The sequence below is a fragment of the Mirounga leonina genome, unplaced genomic scaffold, assembly GCF_011800145.1.
Source record: "Mirounga leonina isolate KUSES-001 unplaced genomic scaffold, KU_Mleo_1.0 Mir_104, whole genome shotgun sequence".
In the NCBI taxonomy this organism is placed as follows: Eukaryota; Metazoa; Chordata; class Mammalia; order Carnivora; family Phocidae; genus Mirounga; species Mirounga leonina.
In genome coordinates, this window is record NW_023270231.1 from 7484503 (window position 1) to 7499134 (window position 14632).

Consider the following 14632-nt stretch of genomic DNA (forward strand, 5'->3'; position numbering starts at 1 on the left):
AGGCAAGATTTTTATTTTTTTCTTATGGCTGAGAAATAGTCCAGTGTGTGTGTGTATACCATATTATATTTATCCATTCATCTATCAGTGGATACGTGGGTTCCTTCTATATCTTGGCTATTCTAAATGCTACTGCAATAACCATAGGGGTGTATATAACTTTTGAATTGTTTTTGGGTTTTCGTTTTCTTCAGGTAAATACCCAGAAGTGGAATTACTGGATCATACAGTATTTTCTATTTTTTGTTTTTCGAAGAACCTCCATACTGTTTTCCAGAGTGGCTACACCCATTTACACTTCTAACAACAGTGTTAGAACCAGGGCTCCCTTATCTCCACATCCTTGCCACACTGTCATTTCTCATCTTTTTGATACTAGCCATTCTGACAGGTGTGAGGTGATACTGTTGTTTTGATTTACATTCCCCTAATTATGAGAGATGCTGAGCATCTTTTCATGAGTCTCTTGGCTATTTCTCTGAGTCTTCTTTGGAAAAATGTCTATTCAGGTGTTCTGCCCAATTTTTATTTGGTTATTTATTATTATTTTTTGGTGTTGAGTTGTAGGAGTTCTTTATCTATTTTGGATATTAACCCCTTATCATATAAGTCATTTGCAAATATCTTCCTCCATTCAGTAGATTGTCTTTTTGTTTTGTTGATGGTTTCCTTTGCTATGCAAAAAGCTCTTTAGTTTTATATAGTCCCAATTATTTATTTTTGCTTATGTTTTCCTTAGCTGGCGAGACATATTCAGAAAAAATATTGCAAAGGCCGAGGTCCATGAGTTTACTAGCTCTGCTTTCTTTTAGGAGTTTTATGGTTTCAGATCTTACATTTAGGTCTTTAATCCATTTGGACTTAATTTTTGTATATGATGTAAGAAACTGATCCAGTTTCATTCTTTCTCATGTAGCTGCCCAGTTTTTCCAACAGCATTTACTGAAGAGACTTTTTTTCCCATTGCATATTCTTGCCTCCTTTCTTGTAGATTAATTTACCACACAAGTGTGGACTTATTTTTGGGCTTTTTATTCTGATCCATTGACTTACATGTCTGTTTTTCTGCCAGTACCATACCATTTTATTACCATAGCTTTCTGGAATAGTTTCAGGTGGGATTGTGATAACTCCAGTTTTGTCCTTAAGATTACTTTGGCAATTAAAGGGTCTTTTATGGTTCCATACAAATTTTAGGATTGCAATAAATGCTATTGGTATTTTGATAGAGATTGTACTGAATCTGTAGATTACTTTGGATAATATGGACATTTTAACAATATTAATTCTTCCAAATCATGAGCATGGTATATATTTCCATTTATTTATGTTGTCTTCCATTTCTTATCATTTTCAGAGTACAGGTCTTTTACTTCCTTGGTTAAATGTATTGCTTAGTATTTTATTCTTTTTGATGAAATTGCAGATAGGATTGTTTTTGTAATCTATTTCATTTTTAATGTATAGAAACACAACAGATTTCTGTATATTGATTTTGCATCCTACAATTTCACTGAATTCATTTATTCATTCCAACAGTTTTTTGGTGGATTCTTTAGGGTTTTTTTTATATATTTGTATCATGTCATCTGCAAATAGTAGCAGCTTTACCTATTCCTTACCAGTTCAGATGTCATTTATTTATTTATTTTTTGTCTGATTGCTGCAGCTATGTTGAATAAAAGGGGTGAAGGTGGACTTCCTTATCTTGTCCTGATCTTAGAGGAAAAGTTTTCAGCTTTTCACCATTGGAGTATGATGTTGGTTGTGGGTTTTTCATATATGCCCTTTATTTTGTTGAGGTCCGTTCCTTCTATACCCCCTTTGTTGAGAGCTTATACCATAAATGGATTTTGAATTCTGTGCAATGCCTTTCTGCCTCTATAGAGATGTTCATATCATTTTTATCTTTCATTTTGTTAATGTAGTGTAAAATAGATTGATTTACATATATTGAACCATCCTTGCATCCCTGGAATAAATCTCACTTAATAGTGTTGAATGATCATTTTAATGTATTGTTGAATTCAGTTTGCTAATATTTTATTGAGAATTTTTGCATCTATATTCATCAGGGATATTAGTCTGCAATTCATTGTCTCTTTGTAGTGTCTTTTTTCTGGTTTTGGTATGAGGGCAATGCTGGCCTCATAAAATGAATTTGGAAGCATTCCTTTCTGTTCCATTTTTTGAGTGGTTTGAGAGAGAGAGGTATTAACTCTTCTTTCAATGTTTGGTAGAATTCATCTGTGAAGCCATCTGGTCTTGGGCTTTTGTTCGTTGGGAGTTTTTCGAATACCACTTCAATTTCATTACTAGTAATTGGTCTGTTCAGTTTTTAATTTCTTCCTGATTCAGTCTTAGATGATTATATAGTTCTATGAATTTATCCATTTCTTCTAGGTTGTCCAATTTTTGGAATAAAATTTTTTATATTATTTTTTTTTTTAAAGATTTTGACAGAGACACAGGGAGAAAGGGAACACAAGCAGGGGGAGTGGGAGAAGCAGGCTTCCCGCAGAGCAGGGAGCCCGATGCGGGGCTCCATCCTAGGACCCTGGGATCATGACCTCAGCCGAAGGCAGATGCTTAATGACTGAGCTACCCAGGTGCCCCTATATTGTTATTTTTTATAGTTCTGTTTTGTCACTTATAACTTCTTTCATTTCTGATTTTGAGTCCTTTATTTTTTTCTTGATTAATATTACTAAAGAATTATCAATTTTATCTTTTAAAAGAACAAGCTTTTAGTTTCATCTTCTCTTTTTTAGTCTCTATTTCATTTATTTCCAAACTGATCTTTATTATTCCTTCCTCCTACTAACCTTAGGCTTTGTTCTTTTTCTAGTTCCTAGAGGTGTAAGGTTAGATCTGAGATTGTTAGGTTTGAGATATTCTTTTGTTTCTTGAGGTGGACCTGTATTGCTATAAACTTCCTGTATCCCAAAGAATCTAGAACTATACTATAGCCATTTTCATTTGTCTCCACATATTTTTTAAAGATTTTATTTATTTGAGAGAGAGAGAATGTGGTGGGGCAGGGCAGAGGGAGAGGGAGCAGTAGACTCCCCACTGAGCAGGGACCCCCCCCCCCAACACAGGGCTCAATCCCAGGACCATGAGCTAAGCTGAAGGCAGACACTTAAACAACAGAGCCACCCAAGCATCCCACCACATATTTTTTTTATTTCCTCTTTGATTTCTTCTTTGACCCATTTGTTCTTTAGTAGTATGCATTTTAGACTCCATATCTTTGTGTTTCTTCCAATTTTTTTCCTGTAATTGATTCCTAGTTTCACACTGTTGTGGTTGGAAATGATTTCATTCTTGTTAAATTTATTGAGACTTGTTTGGTGGCCTAACATGGGCTCTATCCTAGAGAATGTTCCATGTTCCCTTGAAAAAGGAGGTGTATTCTGCTAGTTTTATTTTTTTATTTTTATTTTTTTTATTTTTAAGATTTTATTTATTTATTTGAGAGAGAGCACATGAGAGGGGGGAGGGTCAGAGGGAGGAGCAGACTCCCCGCCGAGCAGGGAGCCTGATGCGGGACTCGATCCAGGGACTCCAGGATCATGACCTGAGCCGAAGGCAGTCGCTCAACCAACTGAGCCACCCAGGCGCCCATTCTGCTAGTTTTAAATGGAATTTTCTGTATAGATCTGTGAAGTCCATCTGGTCTAATATGTCACTTGACGCCACTGTTTCTCCACTGATTTTCTGTCTGGATATTCTATCCATTGGTGTAAATGGGCTGTTTAAGTTGCCTACTATTATTGGATTACTGACAAATCTCTCCCTTTTTGTCCGTTAATATTTGCTTTATATGTTTAGGTGCTCCTATGTTGGGTGTGGAGATATTTACAAATGTTACGTCTTCTTATTGGTCTTTTTATCATTATCTTTGTCTCTTGTTACAGCCTTTGCTTTAAAGTCTATTTTGTCTAAGTATTGCTAACCAGCTTTTTTTCTCACTTTCATTTACATGGAATATACTTTTCCATCCCTTTACTTTCAGTCTGTATGTGTCTTTAGGTCTGAAGTATTCTCTTGTAGGGCAGCATATAGATGGGTCTAGTTTTTTTTTAATCTATTCACTCTATGTCTTTTGATTGAAGCATTTAGTCCATTTATAAGGTAATTATCAATAGATATTTATTGCCATTTTTAAAATTGTTTTCTGGTTGTTTTATAGTTCTTTTTTCTTCCTATATTCTTTTGCTCTCTTCCCTTACAGTTTGAGAACTCTCTTTAGTGTTATGCTTCAATTACTCTCACTTTATTTTGGGGGGGGGGTATGTATGATAATTTTTTGGTTTGTGGTTATCATGTGGTTCATATATAATATCCTAAGTATATAGCCATCTATATTAAGTTGGTGATTGCTTAAGTTCAAACATGTTCTAAAAGCACTAAATTTTTACTCTCCATGTTTATGTATAATGCCATATTTTATTTTTATTTTATGTATTCCTTGACTAATTTTTGTAGCTATAATCAATTATACTAATTTTGCATTTTAGCCTTCATACTAGCCAAATAGGTGATTAATTTGCTACCATTAATGTATGTTTGCTTTTACCACTGAGATTTTTTCCTGACATAATTTTCTTATTTCTAGTTATGACCTTTTATTTTCCACTTGAAGTCTCTTTCACATTTCTTGTAAGACTCCTGTAACGTTTGTCTGGGAAACTTTTTCTCTCTCTTTCAATTCTGAATGATAGCCTTGACAGGTGGAGCATTTTTGCTTGTAGGTTCTTTCCTTTTAGCACTTTGAATATCATGCAACTCCCTTCTGGCCTGCAAAGTCTCTGCTGTAAAAAAAAAAAAAAAAAATATCAGCTGATAGCCCTAGAGGGTTTTCCCTTTTATGTAATTGTTGGTCCCTCTCCTGATGCTTTTAAGATTGTTTATCTTTAAATCTTAGTGTGGGCCTCCTTAGGTTTAACTTGTTAGGGGCTTTCTGAGCTGGATGTCTCTTTTCTTTTCCAGGTTAGGGATGTTTTTATATTTTTGGTTCTGACTGGTTATTAATTTTTTCTGTTTCTTCTGAGTTCATTCACTCACCTCTCAAGTTCTGTGAGTATCTTTATGACCATTACTTTCAACTCTTTGTCAGGTAGTTTGCTTATTTCCATTTTGTTTAGCTCTTTTTCTGTGGTTTTGGGTTTTTTTTGTTTGTTGGAATATCCTCCTATGTCTCCTCATTTTGTCTCTATGTTTTTATTTATCAGGTAGGTCAGCTATATCTCCTGATCTTGAAAGTAGTGGCCTTACGTTGAAGGCATCCTGTGGTGCCCTGTAGTACAATCCCCTCCTGGTCACCAGAACCAGGTGCTCCAGGGATGTCCCTTGTGTAGGCTGTGTGCACTGTCCTGCTGTGGGCACAGTGGTGGGTAGGGACTGCCCTAAGAGGCCTGGTTACAGTTACTATGGACATGCTGGTGTGTGGGGTTAGCTCCCCAGTCCCTAGGGCAGGGTTTTCTTTGGAGGGACACTGATTCCGGCAAGGGCCACCTGCCAGGTGTTGTGGGGCAGTAGTCTCTTTGAGGGGTTGCTGTTCCCAACTGAGGTTACCTGGCCAGTTATGGCAGGACAGGAGTCCCTTTGGAGGGGGCTGGAGAGGGTAGATTATGTAAGATGGATCTGTTGAGGAATGATGGGGTGGGGCAAGTGCTGCTAGCAAGTAGAGAGTTTCAGAACTGGCTTTTGCAAGCATATAGCCATCCAGGCTGAAGTAGGGTAAGAAAAATGGGGCCCATCAGCACTTCTGTTCCTGGAGAAAGCTTCTGCAGATTCTGACACCAGTTCAAAAAATCTCCTTCTTGTATAACCCAGGCACTTATCAAACTGGTTCTTCTGTGCTGGAATACATGGTGAGTAGTATAGCATGCTGGCTCTTTAATTAGAAGTGGAGACTTGGTTTCCTCTGACCTTTCTGGCTCTCCTAGAGTTAAGCCCTGCTGATTTTTAAAGCCAGACATTATGGGGGCTCATCTCAGTGCAGGCACCCAGGGATGGGGGTGCTCATCCCCTTGTTCCTCCATGCTTGTCCTATCCCTCCCACTTCTGGGTAGTCACAACAGTAGTTTGGTTCCTAACCATACCTCTTCCCTCCTACCCTTCTCCCTTCTTGATGTGGCTTTCTTTTTATGACTTTAGCTGTTATAGAATATGTTCTGCCAATCTTCAGGTCATTTTCAGAATGAGTTGCAATATATGTAGTTGTTAGACCTTGGATCCTGAGGTCACCATCCCCAGGGATATACCTTCTACCACACCATCTTCTTTCTATATAATAGATTTTTAAAAATTCATTAATCAGAACATGTCACATAGCTCATTTCCTCTATTTGATACCCTTAATGGATTCTCCTTGTACTTTAAATAAAGTGTGAACTCCTTTACATGCTCTGCATGATATAACTTCTGTTATCTCAGCATCACTTTGATACCTTTGTCTCTCCCCAGGTGCTAGGTATTCTAAATTTTTTTAAAAAGATAATGTGTCCCTTCCTCAGTATCTTCCTTTATTTACTCTGCAATTAGTCAGAAGTTGGTGTCTTCTAACTTTTTAAACTTCTCCTTAAATATCACCACCTCAAAGATGTCTTTCCTCAGTATCCCATCTAATTAGGTTTTCACCATCCCTGCTGTTCTCCATCACATAAACCATAATTTGTAATTATACTGTCCTTTGCCCCCTTGATTTATAGTGTTCTCTGTCACTAAAATATAAGGTACATAAGGTCAGGGAACATGTCTTAGTTTTCAGCATATACTCAGTGTTTGTCATAGTAACTGATACTTGGTAAGCAGGCAATAAATATTTGTGGGCAAAGTGAATGGGTTACAGTTAGTTATGCCTCCTTTCCCATTACTGAGGTTGCTTATCAGAAGTCACAAAACAAATTTGGTCTCAGTAATGACTCAGTTACCCAACTTGCTGATGAGGTCACATGATCTGTTTTACTGTACCTTTCTTCAGGTATCACCACTGTCCTGACAATGACCACCCTCAGCACCATTGCCCGGAAGTCACTCCCCAAGGTCTCCTATGTTACAGCAATGGATCTCTTTGTATCTGTTTGCTTCATCTTTGTCTTCTCTGCTTTGGTGGAATATGGCACCTTGCATTATTTTGTCAGCAACCGGAAACCAAGCAAGGATAAAGACAAAAAGAAGAAAAACCCTGTATGTATCATTTCCCATTGGGATCACTGAAATTTTTATGTAAAGGCCACCTGATTTTGTTTTGGCTTGGTCTTAGCCTGTCTGCAGGCTAAGCCTCAACACTTTGGGCTCCAAAATGAAAAGAGAATGTATGATTTTGACCAGGCCAGAAGAATTGATTCACTAAGGCATACTCTTATTCTCATTTCACAGGGATTATAAACGTTTCTGAGACATGCATTTATTCTAGGTTTCATTGATTGTCATCTTTCTGCTCCCTACTATAGCATTCTTAAATTATTGGTGTTTTAAATTAACATTTTCATTCAAGGCTTTCCATTAGGAAGCCTGAATGTTCTTGAAGTTTCAAAGATTACCACACTTTTGCAAGTAATTGTGTGTGTTTTACCACAAGAAGATACAATTGGTTTCATACTTAAAAAGTATCGTTTTTAAATGAAATGGATCATCTATTGTTTGGGCAAGTTACTTAGCCTCCCTGTGTCTTTGTTTTCTCATATATAAAATGAGTATTATAAAAAATATATAACTTAAAGGGCTGCTGTGGTAATGAAGGTAAAAAGCATTACATGGTGCCTTACACATTAAAGTCCTTACCATTAATAGTTGATGATGATGGTTGATGTTGATGATTTATACAGTTACCAACCTGGATTGATTTCAATGATTTGGAAAAAGGTAGGATGACTTCTTCACCTTGTCACCAAACTTTAAATAGAGATGATAAGGCACAAATATACAAGCCTAATATAATTATCCTTTAGTATGGATGTTGAAGAGAGCAAGTAGCTACTCATTTATGCACCTGAGTATAGTGGCTGTCTGGCTTCTAGGAAGCCCCATTGAAGTTAAGGTCTATTCCCTTCTAAGACAGGGGCAAAGGAAGTCACCCTAGCTTCCTGAATTCATGCTTTCCTGGTCGGTCATAAAGGCCATGAAGGCCTTGATATTGGCTAGCGCTCTGACCCACCAACTTTAGGGCAACTACATTTTAATGAGGAAATACAGCCGATTCTAGGTTGAAGCCTGATCTCCAGGAACGCTGGTGAAATTCTACAAATGGCATATATTTATCTGAATGTAAGAATCTGTAACAGGTAAAGAAAAAAAATCATTTCCCAAATATTCACGATGCTTTATGCAGTCCTTTCCTTTCCTGTTTGCCTCTCTATCTTTGCATTTTTTCTATCCTTATTTTATTTTCCTTACTGTGTTTTTTTTTAATTATTATTTCTCCCCATCCTTCACTTTCCATTACATTTTTCCCCAAGAAGAGGGTTCTATGACACTCAGCATTATTACATGCCAGCATTAACAAGGATGTGAGGGTAAACTTTTAAACAAGAGTCCTTTGGAAAACGCTCTTCTGCCCTTTCTAACAGCTCTATCATTGCAGAGGGGATTAAAGAAACTGAAAAAATCAAATTATCTGAAAATTTTATGGATTTCCCTCTTGTAAGCCAATTAGGCTCTTTCTAGTTGTGATAAATCATCTAAGCTGTGAATGAGAAGCTGAAATTTCCATTAAATATGCCCTTTGGTTCATTGTGCTAAGACTTACCTAGTAAGGCCTCCTTGATGTTAATTAGAAAATAAAATCACACTTTTATACAGGGAAACCAGGCAGTGGAAAGCTTCCTCACAAGTGAACAACACTGGCTTCTGTAGTTAGATAATTATGGATTAAATTATTGAAATCCCCAAATTCCATTTTCCAAATTTGGGCATATACTTTATTCCAAGCCCAGAATTGTCCTTCTGTGTTTATAATTTCAGTTCATTTTACTGTTTTTAAAATGTATTTTTAATTTATCATTTTGTCTTTTTCTTCTTTTTTTTTTCTTTTAATTAAAAAAAAAAATGCAATTCTCTTTTCTGTCTACAAACCCAAAGCTTCTTCGGATGTTTTCCTTCAAGGTATAATGTTTTTGGAATGAAAATTTACTGCATGCAACTGCTGAATTTAATTATTAACGCTTACATGGTGTTTCGATTTTTTTTTTTGTTTTTTTAGTGAGTAGATATTTAAGCATTCTACAAGAGGTAAGACCTTTGAGATGAAGAAAGTTCTATAGATTTCTAGACTACACTAATTTGCAGAGGTTTGACGCTATAAAGCTATAAGCTCTAGGACATATCATTAGAAAAGAGGGTTTCTTTAAACATCAAAGTCAAACCTTATCCTCCCTTCTCAGATAAAATTCATTGACTGCACCTACCATATATACTATAAATGCTCTTAAAATGTAACTCTGTAAATCCTAATTCAAAACAGGATTGTTTTTTGATAAGTAACTTTTTATAATCTCCATTGTTCTGAATTTTGAACCTATCAATTCTATAAAACTTTGAAATGCTTTAAGTTAAAACACCCATCCCTTCCATTTAGGATAATCCAGGGGCCTTTTGGCTCTATCATGCGATAATGCAACGATTTCTGATAACTTAGAGACACTAGGGTTCATATTTATAATAAATATCCTAAACTTAACTCCTCCGAATTAATCATTGTGATTTATTGTACTTTCATAATTAATAGGGCAGCAAAGATTAAATTATCATTCGATTCATTGGTATTAGTTTCTTCTCAAACAGTAAAAAGGCAGTAGCCTTTTTTTTCCCAATTTTCACTCACATTAGGTAAACATTGCTGACATTCTGAAGCTTCTAGATGCTGAATGGTAGACAAAACACTGTATTTCTTTAAAACATAAGCCATACCATTTGTGGTATAAACTCAGAAAACTCCTATATTTATATATATTTTAACATTTAATAGTGTTTAGTACATTTGCTCAGTGTAATGGGATTTACTATTTGCCTATAGGTAAGCATGACAAAAAATTTGAGTTCAAAATTGATGCATTTTATTTCTCTGTTCTACTCACATGTAGCACCATTAAACGCCTTCATGTAACCAACCTCACATCTAATATTTACTAGAATAAGATTCCATGTAGTTGTTTGATTTAAATCTTTAAACTTTGAGTTCTTTTGGTGTTCAATCTTCTTGCTATAGCTATTAGCTTGACGGTATTATTTTCAGCTGCACTGCTTAAGCTCAAAATTTGAAATCTGCAAATGTGCTCTCCTTCTAAGTTCAATTTTACCATTGTAGATCACGACTTCATAGCAATTCCTGAGTACTCATTTTCAGATTCATCATTCACCTTGGTGACATTGTGGAGACCTAGTCTAGGATTTATGAAGTATAACTAACTCTTCTTCCCTACCCTTGTCTCAGGCCCCTACCATTGATATTCGCCCAAGATCAGCAACCATTCAAATGAACAATGCCACTCACCTTCAAGAGAGAGATGAAGAATATGGGTATGAGTGTCTGGATGGCAAGGACTGTGCCAGTTTCTTCTGCTGTTTTGAAGACTGTCGAACAGGAGCTTGGAGACATGGGAGGATACATATTCGTATTGCCAAAATGGACTCATATGCACGGATCTTCTTCCCCACTGCATTCTGCTTGTTCAATCTGGTTTATTGGGTTTCCTACCTTTACCTGTGAAAGAGGTATGGGTTTTATTGATGTGGTCTTATTCACTAAATCTCATGGAGAGAAGATGTCCTTTCTAAGTCCACTTAAATAATCCCCTGTATGGTTTATGGTAATTTTGAATTTGTTTCTATGTTCTAACCTGCTAAATTGTATTAATGTCCTATTGTTTGCCCAACTCTCCTGTGGTAAGTGTAATTTGAACTTTAATGTTTGCTGTGTTTCAAACCTGCAAGGCAAAGTGAAATTAGAGCAAGAACACTAGATCTTTTTCAGCTACAATGATTGAAATAGTGGAAGCCGTGACTACTTACTGTGGTGGTGTCCTTAATCAATTCAAAATACAATTAGATGCAAAAGGTCCAAAACTGTACCCTATGTTCATTTGGGGGCAGGTTGTAATAAATTTGGTCCCAGTAGGATATCTCCCTCATTTGAGAAAAATCACAAGTCACTTTAAATATAAGAGCCTAGACTAGAAATCTATTACACCTCTATCCCAAGATAGGAAGAAAATTTCCTCCACATCACATGTACAATGATGTAAATATTTAAATACCGTAGAATGCTTCAAGTTTAATGCATGCATCTCTTTAGAGCCAAAATAAATGGAATGAAGTTAACATCATAAAGCATTGTCTTTTATTCTGTGTCTTTGGGCTATAAAAGAATCATGAATGTAATTATAAGGGTTTGGGTTTGGAATTGGAGGGAGGAATTTTCTCTACCATCTCCCTCACGCATGAAGATTCAAACAGCTTATTTTTTTTTCCATGTAGGACATATTAAAACACTTTAAATATAGACTGAATAATTGACATTTGCCACCTCTAAATATGCCCAATTTCATAGAGTATAAAGTAATTGTATGTGCTTGCAGCTACTTTATCTTCCTTTAGGATGATAGATTATAACAGAATTTATTCTCCATCTCAAGATCTGCTTCTAGTGATTGTGAGTGCCTTGTGGGCAAAATCCTTGTAATTTCCTCTTTGGATCCTCAGCACCTTATATAGTGCCTGGCACATAGTTGGTGCTCAACAGGTATGTTTGGAAGTGAACTGGCTTCATATGCTTCTGTGAATCTCTTTGAGCCAGCTGCAACCAGTGATTCATCTTTTCACATAGGTATTGTCAAATGTTATTTGGTCTTGTGAAAATTAACAGAAGGATCCAAAGACCTTTGCCTAAAATAAATTTTTGATAATGAGCAAAAATAGCCAAAGTCCATACTTCTTTTAAAATAATACTTAAGTCCTATGTTTATGCACAGAAATGGGCCTACTAGGGCATAATTAGAGTTTGTATATTTTTTCCCAGGTTTGGGGATGAGTTAGCTTTGACCCCATCCACAATTCCACTTGAAGACATGACAGGCAAGGGCAGGATTCATACCTGACTGGTGTTTAGAATGTTGTATTCTATGCTCTGTTAAAAAAAGAAAAAAAAGAAAAAGTACTGAAGATTAATTTTTAAAAATTGAAAGAACAAATGAATGACTTACATGGAGGTTGAACCTATGACTGTGGCCTCATTCAAGTATGTGATAATCACATGAAGTGGTTGTCCCAGACTTCAAACATGATGAGTTGAGCTCCAGCTTCATGTACTCATCCTGAATCCTTATTTTTCTAAAATAGCACCCGTTGTCAGTTCTTCTTTATGGCAATCATTTTTCTAAGTTAGAATGCAATCATAGCCAGTATTAACTTGATAATCTAAAAAGAGCAGAAAAGAAAGAGTGGCTTTGTTATGAAACTGTGTAAGGTCCTCATTGAGTTATCTGGATGAATCTTGAAACACATTCAGCTGCCACTTTTACAAACCTTTAATACATCAGTGCTCTAGTATATGACCTCAAACGTAAATAGAATTATTTTCATGTTTTGAATTGTTAACATATTTAATGTTGACTCTTTGGGAGAGTTGTTGGCAAATTTTCAATGGTAAGAAACACATTATTGTCAACTTGAAATGTATTCTGTAATGGGGACACTCAAAAAGCTAGCTTTCCAATGTGTGCATAGTACTGGCAATATGAATATATATGTAATCTAATTCTTAATTATTAGCTGCTCCCCATCTATGTATTTAAAAAACCTTTTCACAAAGGGAATTGCCTAATATGTGGACTTTTACAATAAAAATGCTGCATTCTAATTGATGGTTGCATGTCAGTGGTCTGGCTGGACTTGTAAAAATTGTGACCCATCTTTCCTGTAGCATTCCCCAATGCTGCCTTCCCTTTATGTGAGCTTTATTTGTGAGCAGTGTGATCTTATTATGCATGGTGATGCTCCTCACTTCAAAGAAATTAAGAGATATATTTGGGGGTATGGAATGGAAAAAGAAGGAAGAAATGTCACCAAGTAAGTAAAGCTCAAACCTCAAAACTTGTGGTGTGGTTAAGAACATGGACACTGGTGTCAGACATAATTGTGATCCCAACTCTACTATCTACCCGTTGTTTGACAATTGTCAATTCTTCCTTTATAAGCCTCCATTTTACCAGCTAAAAGGTATAATAATGCCACCCCATGTAGTGGCACTCAGCCCTCAGCAAGTGGTCAAAAGTGTCTTCCTTCACTTCCAGGGCCCATAGTATTCTGTTGCCACGATCCTCTCACCTCCATCAGATCAGCTTTCCTTAAAAAATCCAGCAATACTCATGTATGTCTTAATGTGATTCTACAGTATGAGGTTTCATTTTTAAGGAGTATTTGTATTGCAAACATTCCTTTAAACTATAGGTTGAAGATCTGAGACTCTCTTGAGAAAATCTTACACATTAGTTACTTTTAAGGACAAAGAACCTTTCTCTGTATCCCCAAAACTTAAAAACATAGGGAGACATGCTCCAGAGAGAGTGTTATATTTCACTGAAGTCTTTTGAAATTCTCCAAAGAAAGTAGCATAATCCTTTACAAGCACAGCTGCCTGTCATTCTCTTGGCTCTTCATGGCTGCCTGCATCCAATTTAAACATCTCTTTCTCACTTTCCAGACATGTTAAAAAAATAGCTTTCACTTAGATTGTGTCTTCTGTCTAACCCAATGCCCTTATCTTTAGCTGAGTACATATTCATTATATGGCCTTCATCCCCTCTTTTAAGTCTCAATATTATTCTGACTAGTAGCAACATTTTTTTGTCTCTGGTGAAGGTCAAATTAAATTAACCAAATGATGTGGTCTTTGAGGATTATGTCAAAAATTGCTATCTCTATGCTTTGTCACTACGAATTTTTGTCAAATGTGTAGGAGTAGGGAGAATGACCTAGACCAAAAGCTCTGCTATATTTTTTACTGCTGGTTGAATTGCCCAAAGGTCACACAGCCAGAGGGAGAGGCATCTGACCATTGCTCTTTCTACTGGGCCTTACAGTGTTTCAGGAGTATTCTGGAATACTTTCTTTCTGTTAATACTTTAGGATCTGCCAAACTTGAAGATGCATTCTTTCTTTGATCTTGACCTCACTTTATTTTATTGCAATGAGACAGAAATTTTAGAATACCCAGAAAAAAAGATAAGATGATAAATTTTGCATTTCTTTCATTCTCTACCTAATGTAATGATCAATCAATAGTCAGTGTTACCTACTGCTTTCAGAATTCTGTTTGAAAAAAGAGATCTCCAGTTATCTGAAAAATTCCAGACTCAGAGTTGGCCTTTGTCCCTCAGGGCTTGAGACAATGGACAACCAAAGAGTTTCCCATGACTAGTCTCTATAGGCTCATTATTTCTACCAAATCAAGAAAGTGGTAGAACTTATTATTACTTGTTCTGAGGTTAAAAATCATAGACCAATTGTAAATCCAGTTATAACTTTCTTCTGCCATATCTGGGATATAAATAAAAGGTTTCCCTTATTATTTGTATAACAAAATGGCAAAGCAGAGATTCTTGTTCCAGCTTACCTAGGTTCAAAT

The 14632-nt window shown here is 36.1% G+C and overlaps 1 protein-coding gene across 5 annotated transcripts in view; it reads left to right on the forward strand.

Annotated features, from left to right (window-relative positions):
• Window positions 1-11337, forward strand: part of GABRG2 (gamma-aminobutyric acid type A receptor subunit gamma2) — a 102575-nt gene extending 91238 nt beyond the window's left edge. For 3 of the 5 annotated variants that reach the window (XM_035013764.1, XM_035013778.1, XM_035013780.1), the window contains exons 8-10: window positions 6992-7197; window positions 9091-9114; window positions 10442-11337. In XM_035013764.1, the coding sequence (XP_034869655.1) occupies window positions 6992-7197; window positions 9091-9114; window positions 10442-10717 (506 nt within the window). In that variant the 3' untranslated portion in view covers window positions 10718-11337. The remainder of the gene's footprint in view (window positions 1-6991; window positions 7198-9090; window positions 9115-10441) is intronic. The other 2 variants (XM_035013771.1, XM_035013779.1) reach the window with 1 other exon arrangement.
• The last annotated feature ends 3295 nt before the right edge of the window (window positions 11338-14632 follow it).